At 37.2% G+C, this 25,843-nt stretch overlaps 1 protein-coding gene across 3 annotated transcripts in view; it reads left to right on the forward strand.

Annotated features, from left to right (window-relative positions):
• IFTAP (intraflagellar transport associated protein) overlaps positions 1 to 25,333 on the forward strand; it is a 39,173-nt gene extending 13,840 nt beyond the window's left edge. For 2 of the 3 annotated variants that reach the window (XM_063158806.1, XM_063158805.1), the window contains exons 4-8: positions 9,113 to 9,270; positions 10,810 to 10,881; positions 11,806 to 11,860; positions 18,056 to 18,186; positions 24,697 to 25,333. In XM_063158806.1, the coding sequence (XP_063014876.1) occupies positions 9,113 to 9,270; positions 10,810 to 10,881; positions 11,806 to 11,860; positions 18,056 to 18,186; positions 24,697 to 24,858 (578 nt within the window). In that variant the 3' untranslated portion in view covers positions 24,859 to 25,333. The remainder of the gene's footprint in view (positions 1 to 9,112; positions 9,271 to 10,809; positions 10,882 to 11,805; positions 11,861 to 18,055; positions 18,187 to 24,696) is intronic. The other variant, XM_063158804.1, reaches the window with a different exon arrangement.
• Positions 25,334 to 25,843: the final 510 nt, after the last annotated feature.

Consider the following 25,843-nt stretch of genomic DNA (forward strand, 5'->3'; position numbering starts at 1 on the left):
GTATGCGGTTGGCATTGCAAGGATATTTTCAGCTGAAGTTTCTATGTTATTCTTGAAAGCATCTCATAAGAATCTGATGCCCTAGTGATTTTTAAATTTTCATTCATATGTTAAATTTACACAGAGTGAAGCTGTAAAGAATATACCTTGAGTAGAAGGACCCAAACATCCTTGGCTGTTCTAGCCTAGCTAAAAAGAACTTTTGAGGCTATAAATAGCCTGGAGTGACTCCCTGTGAACACATTAGGACCTTCTGCTTTGAGTATAGTTTCATTCTTATAAATGTGGGAAACAGGATTAATGAACTTTTACATTCCTGACTTCAATTTGGCTTTTTGAGAATTGCTTATATCCTAATCAAGAAAATCACATTTTTAGAATGTTGTCTTTTTATTGTATCTGAATGTAAGATATTACCTTTGATTACTTCTCTTCTTCCTTCTGCTATTTGGAAAGATACTCTCTTAGTTCACATAGAACAAGATCTGGAGTCTTTCTAAATTCTGTGTAATTGGTTTCATGATGTGTGTTTGGTTTAACTAGCACAGAGATATGTTATAACTTAGCTGGATCATAAAACTACATGTTTGATATGGAAGTTTAATCTTCCAGATTTTAGTATTCCTAAAAATCCCAGTGGCCCTGTTTTTTAAAATGTGTTTGGTGCAGTGAGAAAAAAAAAAAGTTTATAGACTAATTGACAAATAAATCCTATGGTAAGACTATTTATCCACATCTTCAAATCTGATGGAAAATGGATAAACATATGTAAATATATTTTTGAAACCCTGACCTCAGCCTATAAAACATACTGCTCCAACAGAACATGACCTATATAGCTTAAATAAATAAAATTTTAAAATTATAGAGTACTTCCTCCATAAGTAGATTTTTTTAAAAACCTTTTTTATTGGTTCTGTAATGGATGGGCATTTGAGGGCTAGGTCAAGATTCTAGTTAAGTCACTTTATTTTTCCTATTTAGAGCATCCAAAGTGTGTTTTTTGTCACAGGGATAATATTAACAAGATGAATATATGGGCAAAAGTGCTGGTGAACCCATGGGAATGTAATTTAGTAAATTAGAGCACGAGTCCAGGAAGATGAAATATTTCATACTCACTGTAAAGCTTTGCAGTTGCAGGAGCCTCAGAAGAGCTGAATTTACAAAAGGAGTGGATGATACAGATTTCTGCAGATGTGGTCAATGAGTGGTGTGTTCAAAGCTACACACGTTCTAGAAAAACTTTGGGCAAAGTCTCATGGAAATCCATCCAACTCCACTTTTGAAAAAATTGCCACAGAGGAGAAAAGCCTCTTTCAAATCTTAGGGAGAGTGTTTGAAATCTGGTGCAAAGCTTTGATGCTCACAATCAGAAGGCAGCATCTGCTCATATTTTAAAACTCAGAGGAAGAATGGGAAATTCACCGGAGCATAAAATATCTCATTTGACCTTGTACAAAAAATACAAAAAAAAAACCCCAAATGGTCCAAGCTTCAACATTTTCATATAGATTTTAAATTAACTCCTCTCCCACTTCTAAAAACACAGGATTAGGGGTCATCCAGCTGGATAGGAAAATGCTGCCATGAACAAAATTCTTACCCAAATCCAAGTTAAGATTTGCATTTTTTCCATGGTTCTGGGCATTTGACCACTAGGATTAAATTAATTTCATTCCTGCTGATAATTGTGCTGTATTTCATACACTTCCCACTGCCTGTGTGTTGAAGCCCAGGGAACTTGATTAGACCCATCTAAGCAAGCCACAGCTTGGATTGAAACTTCTTAGCCCTGGTGCTGTTGTTTTGATGCTTCTGTGCTGAACAAACTGTCAAGTGGAGGAAGTTTGGAAGTTACTGATCACTTCTGTGCTTACAGGTGGCATGCCAGGGCCATATTCTGTGTTGTGCTCAGATTAATTTAATTCCCCTGTGAAAGCTGGGCAAGATATTCAGTTCACAGTCCATTTGACTGTGGCTGTCTGCTTCCTTTTTACATTAACCACATTTAGGAAAAACAACAGCTTTAAACTTCCCATGTAAGTGTCAGTGGGGGCACTTTACAAATGTCAGTCTTCACACCAGAAAGCATAGCAGAGAACTATATGAGAAGTGACAGTGAATGCACTTTTATTTTAAAAATGGACCAGTAGGACAATGCTAATCCCAAGAGAAATTTCAACCTATGAGTAGATTTGCCAATAAAAGCAACTAGACAGTTCAGTAAAACGAATTAAATTAATCTGTCATCCCCAGGGAACTTAAACAGGGCATGAAATAGGGAAACAGTGTCAATTCAGAGCTTTTTAGTGATGTGTTGTGCTGGATCATTTGATAGAATTGGCTGGGAGACAAAATTTGCAGTTTTCTATTGATCATAAATTCAGTAGCTATCTCTGTGCAGCCTTTATTCAATATAGTATAAAACCAAATACAATACAGAGCCTCTAAATGTAGAAAAAATACTAGACATGGAAATGCAAATGTAATAGATTATTTTTGAAATAATAATAACTGGTCTGTTTTATGAATATTTGTTGTCCTGGTATTTGCTCTGAAAGATACTTCATCTCAATTGTATGGACAGAAAAAAATAGGCTGAAAGAAGGGAGGTGACTTGTGCATTTGCACAGTAACTCAGTGGCAGCACCAGATAAGTTCAGGGGCACTCAGACTCCTGGGAACTTGAACAGCTCTTGAGCAGTAGTGCTGCCCTAATAGCAATTCTTTGTTTTCTGTGGTGCCTTTATTACTAAAGAATTTCTGAAGAGTATTTCAGATTAAAAAAAAAAAATTTCATTCTGTTGCATAACTGAGATTTTTTAGAACACAGAAAGGGAAATATTTAGTAATTTTGCTGTTGATGCTTTGGTAGAGGTTCTGTCCTGTAGTGGCATATTGGCAGTGATTGAATTCTGATAATATGAAAAGCAGTAACACAGAGTGAATTCTGCTGTACCTCATCACCTTCTCTAGAAAGGCACCAAAGTGCAGTAAATGCAGCTGTTGGCTTAGTTTCATGTATTGCAGTGAGCTGAGGAAGCCTATGTGGAAACATGTGGAAATGACACAAAGCAAATAATGTCAGAGATCAGAGCTGTGTATGAGTGACTCAACAGGACAATCAGAAGTCGAGTGACCTCACTTCCAATTTAGTGCTGAACTTTTTGTAGAATTGGGTACTTTTCAGTGTTCAGTATGAAATTAAATAGAAGTGCCTAATTTCAAGAAAGTAGGCTTTTCCCTTAAAGAAATAAGTCAGGCCTTTTAGGGATGCCTTATTGTTGTGATAATAATATCCAAATTCCAGCATTTTCCAAACTCTTAGGCCTTCTGACATTTTATTTTGTTCCCACCTGCTGTCATCTTTTTTTATATTATTTGTTAAGAAATGAATACTTTGTGTAAAAATGTCAGATGCTTTTAATTATATACAATTTGCTTGTTTCTTTCAGCGCTTACCTATTCGCCTATTAGTGCTGAATTCTTCCAGGATGCAAGCACACTGAAAGACTTCAAGATTGATCCTGCCCTGATTTATTAGTACATCACATTCTTTTAAAAGTACATTCTTTAAAAGTACATCACTGTTCTTTTAAAGCGCTCCCAACATATGTATTTAATGTAGTTTCCTTGTGCTGAGGAGATCTTTAAACAAATTTGCAGTTTCTTTGACTGTAAAAAAAAAAAAAAAAAACCAACCAAAAAGCCCAAGTATTTAAGAAATAAACTTCAAAGGTTCAAAGTATGGCTTAGTATAACCCAAACTAAAGAAGTCGGGAATTCTTGTACATCTCTTGAAACAAATAGGATTTTGCTTGTACAAGCTACTGAAATGCTGTAGGGCACATTTGCCTTGTTATTTAACTGACAGCATTAGTATTCAAATGGAGAAGGTATCCAGCAACAACACTGCTGAGCTGTGAAAGAATCATATGAATTTTTAAATGATCAGATGGGGTGAATGAGGAATAAACAGGAAATACTGCCCTTTTTCTAACACTGAGACTATCAAAAGCACAACAGAGACATATATATTGATACAGATAAACACTACATAAAACCAGAACACATATGTTCCATTAAGTATAAAGGGAGAGATACTGATACAATAAAAAAACAGCTAAATTTTTGAAAATTAGGAGCTCAGTTGGTTTTAGAGAAGTATTGCTGTACATTAAGCTAGAGCAGGTCTGTGAGAGCAGCTGAAAATATACTTGATAGTAGCAGTCATTCATCTTTCCCCTGAAGGAACACGTAAAAAAGTCCTTTCGTGACTTACTTTTCAACATATTACAATAAGTATCTAAAAATGGCAGTCAAAAGTAACTATCAGGACTGAAGAGTTTACCCTTTTAGGTTAGAGTTAGTCCCACTGAAATTACTTGTCCCAGTCCATGGAATAGGTATTATCCTAGCTGAGGAAATAATACAGTGGAATTTCCTTAAGAAATGGGTAAATTGAAATTAAAAAATAAAGCCCATATTACTGATTATAGTAAAACCTGACCTTTTCTGAAGGAGGAAGAAAAAAAGTCTAGACAATACTTTATGCTGACTGTTTGTCATTTAATCAGGATAAGATCAAAGACGTTAGGGGAAAAGGCTGCACCAGCTGAATTTTTGTGTTACAAATATTAATTTGCACACTGAGGTAAATGTTTTAGGCAAGGTCTTTGCTGTAAAGGAGTTTTGCTTGCTCAGTACTACTGTGAGATCACTGCCATTGAAATTAGTGCAGATTTTGATAGAGTGAGATTGGAATGGACCTTACATGAGCTCAGATAGTAATGGGATAGACACTGCAGATGCTGAGTGTGGGCAGATGTGACACAATATCTGTAAAATATCCATTGCCTTTTTGGGTGGCATCAGGAGGCTAAGCCCTTAGGCTCCTAAAGGAACACTACATGATGATGTTTAGGTGCCTGAATTGCACCTGAATTGCTCTTAATTTTAGACAGGCATGTAGGACTCAAGTACTGAAATCCTCCAGCTGCATACAATATGGGATAATTCTTCTGTTGAAAAGTCAGTCAAAGTGCATTGATATACAGCAATTTATACATAAAATTACATGGAAACAGAAAGGTATCTGGTTAACATGAATCAGAATGGCTTTTTTAGGCTAAGTAACTTTAAAACATTATGTTCTGTTCCCAGCAGGACAATATACAAACACAGGAAGGCTACAGATTTTGGTATGGTTACTGTGTTATAGGGTTACTGCAGAAAATGTGGGAGCTGCTTTGATTGAGTTAACAAAAGTTAAGAAAGAGTTCTAAAGTTATCTTCTCAGCAAACTGGATTTTTATCCTTGAAATTTCTTATTTTCCTCTTACAGCTTGTAATTTAGGGTAAACGAATGCAGTGCTGCACAATGGTTTACATAGTTACAAATAGTTAAATACAGGTAGTTCTAGAGTGTGTTACCACCTTGTGAACATGTCAAAATGGTGTTTTGTGGAAACATTTCGGTGACAGCCTTTTTTTCTTGTTTCAAAATGTTTGCTGATGGTGTGTTTGAAGAATGGAGAAAGTGAATGAACATGACATTTGTATTTCTTATCTCTGCTCAAGACAGTTATTATAGTACTGTGAGTAAAATTGTTTTTTTTGGTTTTTTGTTCAGGAGTCCTGCAGAAAGTCACTGTAATATTTGAATTCCAGGTTTTCCATCAAAGCATAACTTAGAAGAGATTTAAGGAATTCATAGGCCTTCTGCTGGCCCTCAGTCCAGGATTTGAGGACAAAAAAGTAAATTGGAACTAAAATAGTAGCTTTGCTGTATGAGTATTTTTTGTTGTTGTTGTTGTTGTTGCTGTTTTATAGCTGAAGGGGCCTGTTTTTAAATCTCAACAAGTTTTTGTTTTTGAAATGAATTAATCCAATTGAAAAAAGTGGGAAGTACCTGTTAGTTTGAATTGTTTTGTCCAGTGTATTCTGTGGTGTGTTATTGATTGTTCTGCCTGGTCTGGCTTTGAAATGCTTCAGACCATGAGAATTTTATCATTCTTCTGGGGCTACTCTGTCATCTGAGAGATTTCACTGACAGTAAGTTTTTCCTGATAATACAGGTAGCTCTCTTCTCTGGTTTTGTGATAAGTGACTCCATTATTCTTTGAAATATGTGGGTAATCACTAGACATTCTCAAAAAATTCCTGTCCAAATTGGAAGACAAAGAGAATTGTAGGCAATATAGAGGATAGATAGCAAGAGAGAAAAAAATGTATCAAGTTGGATATCCTTTTTGATTGAAACATGTTTCTGAAGTCTGCACCATACTCATAGTGACACACAATTATGATGGATACAGCTCTTGAGAGACTGAGATGTACTTTTCTAGAGATCTAAGTTGGCTTGTTATTTCATTTTTAAGGTACTGACAGTGAAATTACTAAAAAGTGAGAGAATCTGTCTGCAGAATAAATATGTGAATCTTTATATAATTTCAACTTTCTTCCTCTGCTACATTTTGTTGTGTTTGTATCCCTTATTTTTGATTTTTATCACATATTGTGAAGGCCAGTGTTCTGCAACAGGATCTTGGCAGGTTGAGAGCTGTGACTGTGAATAATGAGTCAATTATCACTTAGTCAGGGGAAAGGCAGTGATCCTCTTGCTGGCTTGAATGCCATCCTTCCTTCTTCCCCTTCTCTTCAAAAAGTAAGGATAGAAATGGTTGAAATGCAGAACACTATCAAAGAAATACACCTGTGATGCTTGTCTTCAGATTGTAGTTTTTTTAACTTCAAAACAACTTCTGTGTGTTTTTTTAAATAATTTTTTTAAAGTTCATCACACTTAGTGCTTCAGAGGGGCCAGTTATGTGGTGCATGCACTGGGAGGCTGTAGGTGTCAGGAGTTGCTTTGGGCAGCTGAAGTTGGCTTTTACTGGTCCTGAGAGACTGTGCTCCAGGCTGGCAACATAATGTTTAAATCACCTGTCCCCCTTTAATTTATATGGCATGGCCTCATTATGCACATGGTTGCATAGTAGATTCTCTGTCCACAGAATTGCATTTAACAGCTGCTTTGGCTTGCTTAGACATTTTTATTCTGAATTTTTCTTCACAAGCAGTCATGGATGTAGTATCACATTGCAGTGCTGAATGTTTCATCAAATGTATTGTTTAATATTCTCTTACCCAATAACTTTGCAATGGTCTTAACCAGGAAAAGGTTTCTGTCAAAAGTTTATGACTGATCTCTTAGGAAAAGGGATAGTGCTTCTAAGCTCTAGGCTGGGGTTGGTAAATGGCACATAAATACTCTGAATGCACTTGATTTCTTACTAGCTCATTTAATCTTTCTAGCTTTTTAGCTGTGACAATAGCTCAGGTGTCCAGAAAATATATAACCTGATAAAAATAAATTTGTCAGCTCATATGCGTGCCTAATTATAACTGCCCTATGTGTCATAGGACTTTTGATGGTAAAAGTGGTATTATTTTCTCTGGAGAACTCAGAACCTATATTTTTGAGAAGGATGATCCGATTTATAGCCCAGAAGAATGACCACAGTGGTATGCAAGAAAAGCATGGGCTAGTGCAGGAATGTCATGTTTACTCGGAGTCTGTTGGCTCTATGAATTATGCTTCTGATCTTTCCAGTGATGATTTCTTTTGTCTCTCTGTTGGTCTGGTGAGAAAAGTGTATGGCTTCCAGAATCTTTTTATCACGTCTCATACAGAAGTGCTCCTGATGTGCAGAGGGAGGACCCTGGGTTGCTCCTCGGGCCCTGCTGGTACTCTGCTGGTCTGCAGATGTTCAGCTGCATTATTTGCCAGTACACATTTGCCCCAAAATACATTAATATTCTTTTGTGGCTTGTCAGTCTTTAAGATAAAACTGGCAAGTTCTTAGGATAAAACAGGAAGCCTGTCCTGTTTTACTGCTAAAGTAAAAAAAGAAGGAAGTTTTTTGAGCTAGCCATCTAGTTCTTGCTGTAAAGTAAGGTGAGAGTAAAATTATCTTCAAATAGTGGGTTACCATTTTACCAGTCAAGAGTTTAAAATGCAGTTTCATGTCTAATACTGCTTCATTTCCAAGGCTTAAAAAGAGAATGTGTTGGAAAACATGATGGCTCGTATGTACTGCTGTATCCAAATACTGTTTTAGGAAAGTTCTTGCAAAAGAAGCAGGGAGAAGCAAGATGTTACAGAGACCTGGGATTTAGGAATTATTCACGGGATCCATCTGTTATTTCAGTAAACATTGAAACCTGTTTACTAGCTTGCTGTGGTGTGGTTTGCTTTGTATGAACCCTGACTCTTGTAAGTGTGGACTTCAGGTTATGCCCAGGCTGCCAGCCCTTAGTGCATGTCACAGTAACTGCAGCACAGAGCTGTCCCAGGGGATTAATAATTCTTTGCTGTATGGCTCAACGTAGCAACCCCAAAGGCATCATTAAAACTCTCCACAAGAGTTACTTCAATGCTTATAATACATAATTATGCTTTAGAAATGCAGTGCAGTGTTTCTTATTGTTGCAAAGTAAATTTTTCAAACTAAACCCAAAAAGCTTAATTAAATGAGCATTTATTTTTCATTAGGAACATGTGGTGTGAAGTTCATTTTAATTGATTGACCTATAACTGCTCCTTATTTGATAATGGTACTTTTAAAATAAAAAGTGCTGCATTTTTATTTTGGCTATGATTACTTTATTTTTTGCCAGGTTGAAGGAAAAAACCCCAGCTATTCAGTGTGGGTTTGGAAATTCATACTTCCATGCACATAGCAGTCAGCTTCTAGATGCAGTAAGGTGTAACCTTACTGTCTTGCTTTTTGGGGTATTTGTATTCTTTGTTGATTTTATGAAGTTTTCTGTATCTTGCATAACCTTTTGTGATAATGAATTCTTCAGTATTGAGGAATAGGTAGGACTCTCTGCAATTGAAGTTCAAACTGCATATTCAGTTTTATGATAAAGTCTGGTAAGGTTTTATGCTGAAGTTTTATTTTATATTTTAAATACATGGAAGCTTTCATGAGAGGAAAAATGAATGTGTAAAAAAGTCACTATTAAATGTAATTAAACACATACTTTTCTTTTTCTTGGATAATGCATTGTGTTATCTGATCTGGTGTGATTCTGCTTGCAGAGAAAGAGGATAAGACAATTCAGGAAAGTAAAGTGGACTCCTTAAGAAAAAAATGTTCTACTTCTGAATTACCAAACAGAAATAAACAGGATGGCTCACCCGAAAGAAGCAAAGAAATGTGGGTGTCATTTCCACCACGGATGCCAAATGAGAATGAGGTAATGAGTTAACATTTGTCCATGTGGACAAGCACCACATTTAAACAGATGAAAATATGGAGAGATACACTGTCCAAATGTTAGAGGCTAGTGGCATTTATCCTATGTGAGGCAAATATTTAAAATACTACATAAGTGCTAAATGCTTAGAGAGGCACCTGCAGAGATCGTGTTTGGCAGTGGCATTTGCCCAGCTGAAGAGCTGCCATAATCTGACTAACAAATAAGGTACCCTGCAATGAGCTAAGTAATGCTTTCACTGGAGACTGCAGCTTGTGGTAGAGGCTGGCAAAAAGGAAAAAAAAAAAAATCCTGAGAGTATGGATGCCACCAGCATGGCCAGATTCATTTTGTTTCTTGTAGATTTTAGGAAGTACACAGTTCTGTGTTCCTGAAACTATGTTACTGCCTGAAGTAAACAGTAGGCAGGCCAGGGGCATTTTTGATCTTCTGAAACATAAGGGATTAGGGATTTAATGTGTAGGGACAAGAAAACAACAGACATCATCTGGAAGGAAGGGAGATGGGAATCGGAGTCAATTTGTTAAGAACTTCTGCCTTCCTGCCTGAATAACAAATAATTAGGCTGTGATCTAGTCTGTAAAAATCTCAAAATTGCCCTTCATTAAATTTTATTAAAAAAGAAGTAGCAGGTCCTTTTGTGTCTGTTGAGTAACACACTAAAGTGCTTTCAAATGATGGGCCTGCCAGGCCTCATAGCAGAAGCTGCCACTTTCCTCCTTGCTAGGACATGTCTTTGAAGTAGAATCAAGCAGGGCTTTTAAAACAATGATGTTCTGTCAGTTGATTGTGTAATAATAATGACAATATTTTTTTGCGATTTTTTTCATAAGAAGTATTGGTTCCTCATTGGTATAATTTGTCCCTGTGTCTCTTACTTTAGCCACATTGAATTGTCTTTCTGCCACATAAAGCAGTGTACAACTTACGTTATCCTTTATGCAATGGAACTTCCATAAACCTTTACGTATGTTTTTGTTTCTAAAAAAGAAAAAGGTTCAGACATGCCTGCACATTTTTGTCACATTAGCTGTTTAAGAAACAAATACAAAAATAGTAGAATGCAGCAGAAAAAATGCAATGTAGTAGCAGGAAGAGGCTGTAGTACATTAAGTTGACTGCTGTAACCTTTGAGCCTGCCCTGGGAAAGGAAAATGGGGAAAACAGTGCTATTGAAAACAGTGCTACTGTTCTAAATGCTGCTTTTTAGGCATGCTATGAATTGCTTGCACTGTTGTTCCATTTGATTCAGTCTGGTCCCATGTAGGTTTCCAGAGAATTACCTGTACCTGTTCTAGTTTCAGGAGCATTCCATTCACTTCTTAAAAGTTTTTATATACAACATCTTTAAAGCTGAGTAATGTGTTCTAGGGGAGCCTTCTTGTTCAAGGTGACCTGCAGTGGTGCCTTCCAACCTTACCTATTCTGTGATTCTGTAAACTGTGTATAAATCAGTAGGAGCTTTGTGATTTTGATTCTGTTTCATGCATGTAAGTATTTCTGCCTATCTCTCTACAGGCAGTGATGAGTGAGTGCTCAACAGCTGGTGTCTCTGTTGGAAATGATCTCAGTCTGTCTGAAAAAGTGAAGGTGAGGTTTTCTTCAAAATGGGGATTATGAGCAGAACATGACTGATTTTTCATGTATTAATTTAAAAATTACTTGCAATTTGCTGATGTATTTCCCATCTGTGGGAAAGAAGAATGAGACCATATTTTTTTCTGATCTTAGTGAGTATGTACTTTTAAAGTGTAAAGGTTATGTAAGTCTTGAGACTTTTCAAACCAGGTTGAAAAAAAAAATTATCTGAGAGCATCTTTAATTACTTAATGGAAACACAGAAGAAAATCCAGGGCATGTAGTCAATCCTCCATGGTAATACTCTTTGCAGATAGGCTGGCAAAAACCTTTCATTCTCACCCTGTGCATCTGTTCAGAGTGGTACCTGAAATGAGAAATGTCTTGTCTTTGGGTATGTTTTAAATAGTTTAGATTGTTCAAGGGACATTAGCCTGAGAAAACAGTAGAGTAAAGCCCCAGGTGAAATACTAGAAATGTAATAATTCTTAGGGTTTTTTTTTTTCCTAATCAATTTACCATTAGTGTCTAAACAGAAGGATCAAGCTCTAGTTTGCCTACAGCATGTATTCTTTTTGTGTCATATGAAATGAGCTTGCAAAATTGCATAGTAACTTATCATGCATCATTTTCCTACGATAATATTTTACTTCTCCATCTTCCCACTAAGTTCCTGAGAAACTTACTGTACAGATTGAGCTTCCTTTCCATCACTTATGTGGCAATTTTGGCAGTAAATCTTTGACTATACCTAAAACTACTTCCTTTGGGTTACACATTTCAAAGAAAACTCATATGCTTTCTTGGAAAAACACAGGGGAAAATGGAGAAGATGAAGTAGACAATTTAATGCATTTTTGCTTTGCTCTAGATTGTACTCTAAGGAATAAAATTGATACATTTTTATCTGTTTTCCGATTTGGGTTTTCATGGCAGGTGGACAAGTACTTACACTTGGAAGATGTAGACACAGATGAAGAGACCTGCAGTGGTAGGTTTCGCCCCTTCGTATTCACCATTGTTTTCTGTCTTCGAATGCAAGTGTGTGAACATTGATTAAAGAACTGCTTCTCCCCTAAAAGAGATGATCTTCCTCAGTTCTTCTATTGCTAGAAAATTCCCCACATTGCCCCAGTTCCCCAAACTGAGGTACGAATTTCCCCACTCTAAGAGGTAATGAAATAATAAATTAAGAGGAATATTTATTGTACTTTGTCCTGGTGCAGTTTATTTTTTTTTCCAAGCTTTTCTAGAAGTGCAGAGCGCTTCTTGTTAGCAAAATCTCTCCATATTCATGCATTTCTATTGTGTATTGAAATTACAGTCATTACAAAAGTTTTTTTTTGTAAAGTAATGTGGGTGCTAAGAGACAGTGCTGTAAAGTGGAAATATTTAATGAAAATGCTGTCCCTACCTATTAAAACAATATCATCCTGGGCTTAAAATAGATTAGACTAATTCTGAATTCACAGTGAACTTCTTTAAAAATTCCAATTAGGAGCATTTTGAGTTGCGTTGAACTCTTCTGTATGTTTATATCAATTTTAACTCTCCCACCTCCAAAAAGTAAATGGAATGCTAATGTCTATAATTAGTTGTCTATCATAGGTCCTTCTTTGGTCTTTACAGACAGAAGTGACAACCTTTTATTGTTTAAATTCATTTTCCTCATCTATACCTGTGACTGTACAAGGAAACCAGGCCACACAGATTAAGGGATTTGCCTGAGGTCACAGACAGAAGCTGCAGGGCTTTGATGCTTGGTTTCTTAGCTATTGCCACTTGATTGATCTCTCCACTCTTACAGTGAAGTTTTGATTAGTCTTTCCTTTCTGTGTGTCCTGAATTCCTGTGAAGTCTGAGGGCTTAGAGACTTCCAGTATCTCACAAGAAAATAATAAACCAATGTAAGTCAGGTTCACAGCAAATATTCTTTCTCCAACCTTTCAGAAAAGAGGGAGTAAAACAGCAGTCCCAGATCAGGTACAAATGTCAAAGATTTTTTTTGAGTGCAATGTTCATATGTGCCCATTTTCCCTTTGTAGAGCATTGTTCTATGTTTATGTCTTAAATTCTGGCATTATCTATTAAAAAGGCCCCAGAGTTTACTGGTGGAAGCACAAACCCACATTTCACTTGTGGTATAATGAAAAGAGAAATGCCTGTAGCCAGTTCATTAAAGTATTGTTAGATATTCGTTGTTTCAAACAGGCCACAAAGCAGTTGATGAGAATTAAGCCCAATGCTAAAATACCAAGCAGAACAGTGAGGAAGAACAGCTCTGCTGAAACTTAGTGCATTCAGTACTGTTACAAACCTTGTCTCTCTCCATCTTTTGGGTCATTTCTGTGTATTTGTGTGTGTCCAAGGGTAAATGTTTATCACATACATATGGAAAACCCTGGTAAAACACATTTCATTTCAGGCAGATTGCCTCAGTGAAGATTGAGACTGTATCAACAATGCTCACTAATGTTAGGTTTTTAGATTGTATTTTACAGCATTGAAACTCTGCCTAGTCAGAAATTAATTGTTCCTTCTAAATGCTGCAAGGAAAGTGAACAACATCCAAATTTATACCTGGGGAACCCTGGTCTTTGAAGATAGTTGTTGAGTCAGGCTAAAAAATTTCTCCTTGACTCCTAAGTGCAGAAAATAACACTTATGGTTTGATAGCTGTCTTACACATCAAAATCCACTCAATAGCTTCATAGTAAGACAGGTAAAATCTTAGTCCTGTAGAAACCATAGCAACAAAATGCAATTTAAAGTATAAAATTATGTCCCTTCTATTGCTTGTAATGATAAGATAATCTAGAATAATATCACTAGTGAATACCTTAATGAATGATTAATTCTGTAGAATTACAGTTAGTTTATAAATGAGGTAAATTGTTGCACAAATTAGACATTCTGTTGTTGACCTTTTTAAATGCTGCCACCTTATATCAGAACAAATGATTGATTAAAGACTTCATATTTTCAAAACAAGCTTAAAAATATCATAGCTTATTTTACCCAGTAAAAAATACCATACCTTGCTAGTAATTGCAACAAGCCTTTATCTCTCCTTGTTATTGGCAGGAGTTCAATATTTCTGTGTTTCACTTAGCTTTAAAAGGCAGATCAGTTAGCTGAGTTAGCAACTGTACATTAATACAGTAAATATTCACATTTAAGGGCAACTGGCTTAAAGTTGACTGTATGAGAAGCACGATAGAAAATAGGTGTTAAAACATTCCATGTAACCAGTGCTGTTTGGCGGATGTCCTGGAAGAGTCATTCTAGTGAAGTTTTTTTTTTTTGGTTTTTTTTTGGTTTTTTTACCAATTTATCTGGCAAAGTTCAGTGTCCTTTAAGGTGTGAATGAATGGGACTTCTTCTTTGGAGTAGGAAAAGCAGCCCACAGATTTGGCCAGCATGCAAATTCATTGTAGTTGCTTTTGTTTGACAGCACTGGGCTGAAAGCTTGAAACAGAGGCAATGCTTGGCATTGTGGGACTTTGGCACCATAAACCATGATTGGCAAAGTGAAATTGCGCCCTAAACCACAGCCTTACTGCATTGTGTAGAGACAGCATGGGCACGGTGTACTGTAATCACTCTTTCTCCCTGAATTTAATCTCTAACTGTAAGGAGCTTAAGGCAACAATAGAGATGATCAGGCTCTCTCCAGGGATGGATGGATGCTGCCTATGTTTTGGCAACAGGACCTTCCAGGACTGCTTACAAACTTCTAGATGCAGAGTTTGGGGCATATCTTGGTAATAATAGCTAATATTTGAATAAAGTACCAAACATGTTAAAGAATATCTGGAGATTTTGAGTGCTATTGTTTAAATGCAAGAGAAAATTAAAACAGGACTAATTAAATCTGTGGGTGAGGCTTCATAGGCAAGGATGTAATTGTCTCATCCTAATCCAGCTTGGAGCACTGAAGTGCTGCAAACTTGTCTTTTCAACGTCCCAGTTGTCTGTAACACTGCAGAGGCTGAGGAGAACCTGATTGACTCCGTTACTTTGAAGCTGAGGCCAAGCATAACTATTGATTATTTCAATTTTTTTTTGGCAAATTATATCAACATCTGTTATTTTTCATAATCTGTGCCTCTCCATTTGTGTTTTGAGCCTATCCTTACATCCAGAAAAATCATGTTGAGAAAGAGGATTCAGAGTTAAATGAGGTGGATTTTTTAAAGTATGGGGCTCCCCCCCAGCTGGTGAATCCCTTTCTTGTTTTTCTTCTCCAGTCTCTGCAATCCATTTAACACTGCCTTGAGATGATTTCACACTAGGCAGCTCTTTGGGACTAACAGCCTGAAGCATGAGAATTAGAGGAGACTGCAAAATTTAGCTTTTAAGCTTTTTTTGTTATCACTCTCTTCTCAACTCCCCATCAACAGCATTTTTGTGAAATGTAGTGTCTGAAAGTGGTAAAACCTGTGTCAGTGTATATATAGCTGTCAGTGTATATATAGATGGGCATCATTTGGCTACAGTAAAGTTATAGACAAAACTTTGAACTTCCTCACTCTTGGAAGTTAAAAGCAGACTTGTGCCAGTAGATTATTTTTTTCTATACTCACAATTGATGTCTATGATACAGAATGAGCAAAAAACTCCCAATTGAGCAGTGTTGACAGATTTAGTAATCACTTTCTGGGATGTAGTAGGGAGGGACTAAAGAGTATTATTGTTCACTTTCCAAATGTGCTGTTATTAAAGTATTCTGGACTTCAGTAAAATTGTCAGCCATATCATCCAGGGAGTTGATTCTTCATGGTATGAGACGTGCATTTCAAAATGTCTTCTCAGTTTTTTTGGTATCACTGCCTGTTCAGCTATCTCTATATATGGTGCTGTTGGCAGTATCCAAGGCTTTCCTGTTGCTAATTAATCACCTCCACAGAGAACATAATTAGCAGCTTAATTAGGATCATCATCCAGTAGTGCTGTAGCAGCAGTTTAAACAAGCTGTGAGGTACTGGCTAGAACTTACAATGGCCTGGAGTTCCTTTGGGTGCTCCCACTGAGAAGGATGACTGTCAAAACTCTCTAATTTTTCCTCTCTGAAGGGGTTTCTTTATTAAACATTATCAGGGAAAGCAGCGTTTACCAATTAGAATTTCATATGCTGTCACACAGCCAGGATAGAGAGAGACAAAGCTCATTTCTGGCATGTCTACTGGCAAACAAAGGTTGATTACATTCTTACAGGGTGATTGAAGGGAAATTGAAACATTGTTTGCATTACTAACAAGCCTTAAAAGGTGGAATTGACATTCTGAGTATGACAAGCACTTCTTGCTAAAAGCAAAAATAAATTTCCTTCTGTTGTCCCAATTCTTAAGAGTTATCTTTCTGAGCCATTGCCAGGCTGTTGCATAACAGTGCTTCCTCCTCATCTTCTCTCTGCAGATTGGTCTGTTGAGGGGGAGAAGCTCTTAGTGCAGAAATAATCAGTGTTTATATCAGTAGGTGATAAAAACCTCCTGGTGTCCAGACTTCCCTTACTTTAGTAAGGGTATAGAGCTAGGTTGCAAGTTTGAAACAATAGTGGAAGATGCCATTGTCTTTAAATGAGCATTCACATCTTCCTTCTGTCCTATAAATACTTTTGACCCAAATGATGATAAAAGCAGCTGCAGAGCATGTGTAGACATAGCCTAGATACCTGTGGACTGTGCTGTCCTTTTCAGGAAGTTTTCTCATATAACCGGTGCAGGATCAGAACAGATGCTATGCTGAGAACAAGGACTGAAAGCACTTACATGGCTGGAGATAGACATAAGCAACTGAATGAATAGGGTGAAAACAAACTTACTTGTCACAGAACAAGAGATGAAAATTCAGAAATGAAATACCCAAGGGAATTAATGCAACTCTTTCTAAAAGAACGTTCTACTTTCCAATTTGAAGCCCTGCTGGCTTTTAGATAGTACACTATTCCCACAAGAAAACTAAATGAAGAATTTGATCATGGATTTTTTATGGAGACCTAGGAAATCTTTATTTCCAAATGCAGGTTCACAGGGGAATGAGAGGTCTGGAACTGCACTACTGTGGTAAAATTGTGCAGGTAGAGATAAGTAGACACTCATCCGTTTCACCCTGGATCTATGTACTCTCTTGTTTCTTCCATTAAGTAACATTTAAGCAGTGCTTTGAAAATTTATTCTGAGATTACAAGATAAATGTAAATGTAGTATATAACTGTAAAGAAACTTGTGTATCAGCTGAAAAAATAGTAGGTAGATTTACATAATCCTTTGACTAAATTGCAAGACATATGGTCCCCTTAAGTTCTTTCATAAAAACATTACTGAGACATGATGGACACATCTGTGCTGTGGCAGAGCTGAGATTGATTCATGTTAGAAGATATTTCTAAACCTAAGGCATATCCTTCTGATCTGTCACAGAATGCAAACCCACTGGTCCTGGTATGAATGTTTTGCTAAAATTTGCAAAAGAAAAGTGATTCAGAAAAGCTGTTCATTTGTGAACTGTGGAACAAATCCTGCCTGTATGGAAAGGTTACATGTCACTCCATCCCAGATAGGGGGAAGTCCTCTCAAGTACCTCTTTTTGGAAAGCTCAGGGAGAAACAAACATCTGTGAAATACCCTTAGACAAGAGAGTCATCTGGCACTGCAGTGGGGAATATTAGTAGTTCTACTAGATATTTTTACTTAATGTTCTGTGAGAAGCATACTAAGATGCTTTACAATGATTCTTTATGCCCAATGTACAGCTGGTGAATCTCTAGCTAAAGAGAAATGAATGACCCTGCTCAGCTCATCAGTGGCAGACAATGTGTTTTATAACTTCTGCTGCAGATGTCTCTGCTGAGGACCTTCATCTTTGTTCTGAAAGAAAGGAGTGTAATACCAGGTGCTCTCTGAGTTTAAGAGCATCTGCATCCAGATTTTAATTCAGCACCCTTAGGAAAGAAGAGCTACCTATCTGTTTTCAGACAAGTTTGATTTTTCCTTAGTTCAGTATTACTACCTAGATTTTAGCTCAGGACTGCGTGGCTCTGTTTTAATGATAGCTTACACAACAATAACTGCATCACACTCTGACTAACAAGCTACTGCCCATGTCTGAGCACTAAAGGATTCTAGCAGGATTTTGCTAATTTATGCATAGAGTGGAAGGTTAATGTTGACTCCTTTTTATTCAGCAGGGTCATTAGTTCTTCCTGGAGAGGTGGAAGAGACAGTGAGTTGCTGTACACCCTTCTTTGATAAACCTGTTCAGCCAAAGTTCAGAGCCTGGTCAGTTCCCCAGCCATCAGACAGCAAAGCCCAAGAGGTATGAGGTCAGATGTATTCATTCAGACTTTCGGGGTTTGGGGTATTTTTATTTTTCCTGTTGGCTTCTACTGTTATTTCCACAAGAACAGAGGGATGTAGATGTAGTATGTGAAACTGCAGTGAGTTAAAAAGGCATATTATTAATTTTTAAATGAATAATGAATTCTTAAATATGTTAAGAATTGAAATAAACACTATTTTATCTTGCACACTGCTGCTATATAATCTTACATTTTCAAAATGTGCACTTCAATACTTCAAGTGGTATGTGGGCTTTTTAATATTTAATTTGTGTAGCTCACAGAATATTCAAGTAAGCCTTTGCCCTTTAAGCCTTTTAGCTACCCTTGCTTATGTAGAATGATGGACCATTTAATTTTCCAGTGATCTCATGATCTTATGGCATACTCATTGGCTTAATATAGGAGCCAGTTTTTGTAGCAGGGAGGTAGGAAATGATCCCTTGAACATGACACTTAAAAGAAAAAAAAAGATTTTAGAATATATTGTGGTCAGAGTTAAGATCTGGTCCCTTGGAACTGAGTAGTAGCAAGATGCTGCTGAGAAACTGCATTGTCAGGGTCTGGTGTGGAGAGGTTTGCTTTATGGCCTCTGAGCCTTTTAGTCAGACACAGTCAGTGCAGACTAATTTAGAATTGCTGTCTTCCTTCAGAAATTCAGTTCTTCTCAAACTGCAACAGAAGGTGTGGATTGCTCACAGGCTTATTTTAAGTCATTAAGCTTCCGATCCAAACAGTCAGCGTGAGCATTAACTTTGGGGGTGTTTCTCTTGCAGAGAATTCCTCATTGCTCTTTTCCCCTGCCTGATCATTGCAATAGAAGCTGAAGTTAGCTTCCAGCTAAAGTGGGCCAGTTTTGATAGCTTCATATGGTTATTGATGCTCCCATGAGGCTTAAATCAAGTTTATAAATGATGCATGACCAATGAAGGTTTGGTGTTACAGCACTGCATATGGTGCCTTCTTTCCTGGGCTCAGTTGTGTTTAGTTCCTTGCAATAAACTCTTTACTATAAGGAGCAAGTCTGCTTTGGGAAAAAGTAGACGTTCTAAAATGACCTTTCAAGCTTTAATACCTACCATTCTGTGAATAAAAATACTCACTCTTTTCCCTAAGGATTGACATAATTCAAGGTTTTGCCTTTAGATATATCCATTGGACACAAAATAACACCCAAAAAACTAGAATGAGGCTTTATAACTTTCTTATTTCATAACTTCTGTAGAGAAGATGGAGGGTTGTAGCAGCCTGCAGTGTTCATAAAGGACTGCATATGATTCTTTAAACTATAGTTCATGAAAAATAGATAAAGATCCGACTGCATGCAAAATTCATTTCCATTTGAGGGAAATTTGGGTTATGAAAGAAACTGAGTATTATTACATTGGCTATGAGTTGCTGCATTTTTCAAGAAGAAAGACAATTTCCACAACCATTTGGTTGGTGCCAGGCTACTTAAAATGAAGGCAGCCTTTCCCCTAAATTATAAACATATTTTTGCCTTCATTTAGATAATATAACTGTGGCCTGATTTTTAGAACCGTCAAGACTGAACAGGTCCATTTTAAAGTCCCTCAGTGCTTCAAATTGTCATTGCCTTGAAAATTAAGTCTTGCATTGCTTATGGCAGGACTAGTTTAGAAAGAGAAAAAGATTTTCCCTGCAGACATCTCTGCTTTAAAATGAGACTGTTCTCTGTCCATCAAAACAAATCTGTTAGGGAAGGGCAACATAATGTGGCTGCCTAATTGGTTTTCTTAGAGAATGGAAGACCATTCTGTATGAAAAATAACAGGATGAGAAATGTCTATGCTATGGAAACACTTGTGAGGCACTTTAGGGCAAATTGTGTGTCTCTCAACATATTGCTAGGGAAAGTTTAAAAAAAGAAGCTCAGCTAAGACCCAGTTTATAACTTGGATAATTGTTAAAGAACATCTTGTCTCCCTGAAAATGTTTTTCTGTCAAAAGGTGTTAGGAAGTGGCTTAGTGAATGACATAGCAAATTATTTGTATGGTCCACCAGTGTTGCTTCATCTTTCTTTCCTCCCTTTAGACATAAATGTATTTCAGGATTTCAGTATCAACAGTGGAGCATACATGACCTCCCACAGGCCACTGCAAATTGAACCAGCATTCATTATGTCTTTGAAGTACATCATCACAGAACATTTCCCTCCCATACCCAGAAATTTATTTTCTCCTTTATTTCTACTTAATATATTTTTCCATATAAGATATGGATTTTTATTAATATCTTTATGTATTTTTATGTCTTAATTCCTGCTTCCTTGTGTCTTAATTAATTCTTATTTCCTTTTCTGGGTACACATGAGTGCAGTTGCATAGTTTTCATCCACTTGCTACAATTATGCATTCAAAGTGGGATTCATCTCACCTAACTTGAGTTTTAAATGTAGTTTTAGTCCTCCAGTCACCAAGAGGCAGAAATAAGCAACTGCAGAAAGTGATTAATCCCCCTTGCTGTAGGAATTTGTTGCAAAATGTAATATATTTCCATCCACAAGCTTGGCCTGGGCTATTTTTGGCTGATTGACTACCTTAGTTTAGAAACCTAATTTTTGTAAGGCTGGGATTAAGAAAGAAGAAGTCTGCCCTTCTATTCTTCTTTATTTGTCTGTAGTTTGAGCATTCAAAAAAGTACTTAGCATGTCTGTCATTTCATCTTAATCTGTGGCATGGCAGCTTTTATCCCCTAAAATACAACTTCCACTGAGTTCCATTGGTTAAAGTTTTACTGCTCGGCCTCAGCTGAGGTTTGTTTCTGCTGCGTGCTATGCATAAATGCAACAGGAGCACGGAAGAACTTAAAGACAGGATTGACTAAGTCAAAGAAGATGGAAGAGTTATATCTTCTCAGAGGCCAGTAAAGACACAGAGATTGAATGACTTGTCCAGAATGATGAAGCAGAAGTGGAAAATTGGCCAAGATTTATTGACTTCTAGTCCAGTGCCCCAAGCTCAAACAAGCTTTTTTTCTCCCAGGTACTCCAGGCTGTACTAAGTTTATATGAGATCATAGCACATATGCCTTCCCCCCACTTCTTTTTTTTATTTATTTAATGTTGTGAACTAGTAAGTTTTCCCTTGAGCATGCAATGAAATCACTGGTGAGTGTACGTGCAAGCTTTACATAATTTGAACAAGTGAATCATAGAGTGCCGTAATTACATAGAAATACAAGTTTTAGAAGGACGGAGACAAGATGTTCTGCTAAGTTTAACTCCTCACAGATTAATAAAAGAACTGAGTTGCCAATTATTAATAGACTTCTGAAAATGTCAACTTCAAGGTATTTTATTTACAATATTACTTGGTAAAACAACCTCTAGCAAAATATTTCAGTTAATAGGAATATTACATTCTTTCCTTCCTTTAATTTGGATATGCAGGAACTGTAAATGAAAGTGATTTTTTTCTTCAGAGAGTAAATCACAGAAGCAATCTTAAGCAAACTGGCAGTTTTCTAATAGAGCAGGAGTCTATTCCCAGAGAGCTCTCAAAAAGATTTCAATTAGATGTTAAATTAGACACCTGAAATTCACATATTTCTCTCAGTTCCTTAGGCAAAAATAACAAGGTAATAACTTGATCAGCTCAGAGAATTCAGTGTTCTATCGTAAAATGTCTTCCTTTTGACACAGAACAAAATTGCAGTTTGCAGTTTATAAGTTTTAGATTGCTTGTCTTCATCGAAGTTTGAAGTCAATGGCTTCACGGAAGAAGAAGATAAAAAGGAATCCCTAATTTGAGTATTCATTTGAGAGATGAAGCACACTGATAAATATGCAGTGTGAATAAACTTTTCAAATGTGCAATAAGTGGGTAACAGAGAAATTGTTAACAGAGTGAAGTGGGGTATGTTTTATTTTGGCATCTTATTTCAGTTACCATTGTGGGGTCAAGTTTAGTAAACAAAAGTTTTTCCAGTATTATGCTGTGTCTGCATAAAATGTTCCTGGAATGACATGAATGCCAAGACAAGGTCAGAGTGGATGTGTGTACTTTCTTTTGGCAGGGGAAAATAGATTTGCTTTTGTAAAATCCCTATAAAGGCTTACTGTAGTTTGAACTCTTCTTAGCTCAGTTACCTTAGATGTGTGTCGTGGTTTAACCCTGGCAGACACCAAGCCCCACAGCCACTCGCTCTCCACCAGCAGGGCTGGGAGTGAATCACAAGGGTAAACTGAATAACTCATGGGTTGAGATAAAGACAGTTTAATGGGGAAAGTAAAAGTCTCACACACAAGCAAAGGAGTTAATTCATTGCTTCCTACGGGTGGTGCTCAGCCGCCTCCAGGAGAGCAGGGCCCCACCACGTGTGACAGTCACTTGGGAAGACAAAGGACATCCCTCCAAACTCCCCCTTTCTCCTTCTTCCTCCCACTTTATGCACTGATGATTCCACACGCATGTGGTGTGGAATGCCCCTTTGGTCAGCTGGGGTCACCTGTGCCAGCTGTGTCTCCTCCCCTGCACCCCCAGCTCCCTCCCTACCATGGCAGCATGGAAAGCAGAAAATGCCTTGGCTCTGTGTGAGCCCTGCTCAGCAATAACAAAAACATCTCTGCATTATCAACCCTGTGCTCAGCACAAATCCAAAACACAGCTCTATACCAGTCGCTGTGAAGGAAATTAATTCTACTCCAGCCAAAACTAGCACAAGGTTGTAAAAAATATTGTTACAACCAAAATAACTGAAAAATATTCATGCCTTGAATTGTATTTTAGAAGAGTGCTTTGGATTTCTGCAAATGAAAGAGGTAGTAGAACCCTGTTTGCTGCTACCATTTGTTACACAGTTCCTGGTAATCTTACTCACGAGGAATTCTACAAGGCTTTGGTTGTGAAAAAGATGGAAATGAACATGAATATGCTGAGGAGGTCAAGGAGTTGGCTTTATCTCTAATGGGAATGAGAGTTTGTGTGCAGGCTTTGTGTCCTGTTAACATCTTTCAAGTGGGCAATTTATAAAGGTTACTGATGGTTCAGCTGAAGTAGTCTATGGACATAAGCAAGATAATCTTTGTGTGCAGAATGAATAATGCTTTCTAGACCAACTCTATCTACAAAGTTCTCCCCATTTATAAATGCCCATGGTCTACTCATCTGTATCCAGGATTATTTGGCAGCTCCAGCATGTAAGCCAGATCCCTAGAAAACTGAGCAGTAGAGATGATTAATAGAGTTATATAACCCCAGAAAAACTATTTCCTGATTATTCATGCAAATTACAGTTTATTAAGAAAGAATATAGATACTACCCAGATGCTTTCTCCCATGTCTGTCAAGTACTCGGCCACCAGAGAGGAATCCAGCTACCAATTCTCTGACTTATTAGATGGCATTAACTGTGTCAATGCTTCTTCTTACCAAAATGTCACATCAAATTGTGCAGGATTATGCCTTCTAAACTGAGCAGTGATCATGGGATGCTGAGTGTTCTTCCTGCTTTTCAGCAAGTACATGTGTATTCTTAATTTCATATATATCAGTAGTCACGGGATTCATTGAGGACTTGTCAAAAGCTTGAAAAAATAAGCATGTTTTTAAATATTTTGCTTATTTGGTGCTGAAGTACTTAAATCTTTGAAATATATTTCTAGACAATTTATATTAACTTCTCAAGGGATAGGGAGCATTCCTACATAGTTTTAATACTGAAGATGTGTCTCCTGTGTTGCCCTGGAATTCATTTTATGTAACTGCTTAGCATAAACCTTTCTTGTCATGGCCCCCTGCAGTTTCTTATCAGCATGGAGCCTGCCATAGTTGTTTTCATTGTTTTATTTTATAGGCAGAGTGTTTATTCTAAGATATTTCAACGAGAAGCAATGCAGAAATACAATACAGTATGTCAACAAAGCACTTATTGGCAAATGCAGTAAGATTCTTATGTTCATCATGCAAGAAATGCAAGCTCACATATCTCTGAGATGGTGGAAAAATTATTGGAGTATGAAAATTGATTAGGTGTCATTTTGCTCATTGCTGGCCTTTCCTTCACTGAAACTGAGTTCTGGGAAGCATGTTACATTAGTATCAGATGCATGTATGCTGTGGCTTTATGTAATACTAACCCAAATTTTGACAATATGGAATTTGTCTTTGAAATTTAACATAGCTGCATATAACATGTCCATATCCCCCCCAGCCTTGCTGCTGCAAGTGGCAGGAATATAATAGATGTGTGCAAGGGAGGTTTTTAGATTCCTTGCCTTGAGCAAAATTAGTTAATGATATTCATTCAGATACAGTACAGTACAAATGGGGCACATTAAATGGCTTAAATTAGGTCAAATTGAATAATTGAATTTATTCTTTTACTTAAAAAGAGCTTAATCAGCCGAGAGTGTTAGAGTCAGAAAAAAATAGTTTAATTAAATATTAATTAGAAGTTTATTTTTGAGCTTCCTTATTATCACCTTCAGCAATATTATTTATGTATCTGTTTTTCCTCATTACAGCTACTGGGTGATGATGTTCAGCCATTCTCCCTTGATGAAGAATTTGATTATGACAATGTGGCACTGACCCCTAAGTTCTCTGAAGCTGAGCTGAAGGCCCTTACAGAGTTGTTTGAACAGAAAAGTGGTACACATGTCAAATCAGCACCAGCTGAAGACTGAGTCAAAGGTGTTGTGTGCAGGGCTGTTGGAATGACCTTTTCATGGGATGAATGTAGCTCCTTGTTGTACCCTTATGTAGTGTTCTTATCTGCGTGGCCAGTGAGTGGCATCCCTGAGATTTGTCATTATTCTGTCAAGGTGCCTTGGATCCTGCACTGGCTCAGGGTAGGTGTGCTGGAGTGACTTCTCCACAGGAGCAAAGCAAGCTGGTGGAATTCAGAATAACATCGTGGCTACTCGTGCTTATATCTGGTACTGATTTGGTTCCTGAGTAGTACAAAGCTGGTCCTAAAGCTGCCTTTTACCTCGTTCTTTCAGTAAGGCAATTAAGAGCTTTTTAATAGCTGACAAATCAGTCTATGAGCTCTTTAAATGTATAGAGATATATGAGTGAATAAATCTGGGAATATTTTTTTTCTCTGTCTTTTGAGTTACTTCAATTCTGCAAAAAATAAATATTCCTGTTTCCAACAAACTTCTTGTGTTGATCAAAATTGATGTGGTACAACTCCTAAAATTAAAACAGTAACTGCTCAAACCACCCCCCCCTTCCACCTTCCACACAGGCAAAAATAGCAATCTCATCCATTAAAGGAATTGGCATTGAAAGGCTGTCAGATTTTAGATTTTTTCACAGGAGATGATTCCAAATAACAGCTTATAGCTTACACTCTGCATCACTGAAATACAGCAAGCTGGAGTTGAGTAAAAGTCAGTATATGGGTGGGAGAGAAGAGAATGCACCTCTGACACACGGTAGTACATACACCTTCTCTGAAGAGTTCAGAATCTTTTGTTTTCAGTAACTGCAGAAGCTTTGCCATTGAGGTTTGGTTTAACATCACAATGCTGCATTGTATTTTTGGTCATTTTCTGGTATAACTGCATTCACTAAACCTTGCTGACCAACATTTTGTCCTTGACCTCTCTCTGTTATTTCTGCAGTGGGTGATTAGCATGATAAATGCTAATTTATCTGCCTGAG

This window comes from Melospiza melodia, chromosome 6 (genome assembly GCF_035770615.1).
Source record: "Melospiza melodia melodia isolate bMelMel2 chromosome 6, bMelMel2.pri, whole genome shotgun sequence".
Classification (NCBI taxonomy): domain Eukaryota; kingdom Metazoa; phylum Chordata; class Aves; order Passeriformes; family Passerellidae; genus Melospiza; species Melospiza melodia.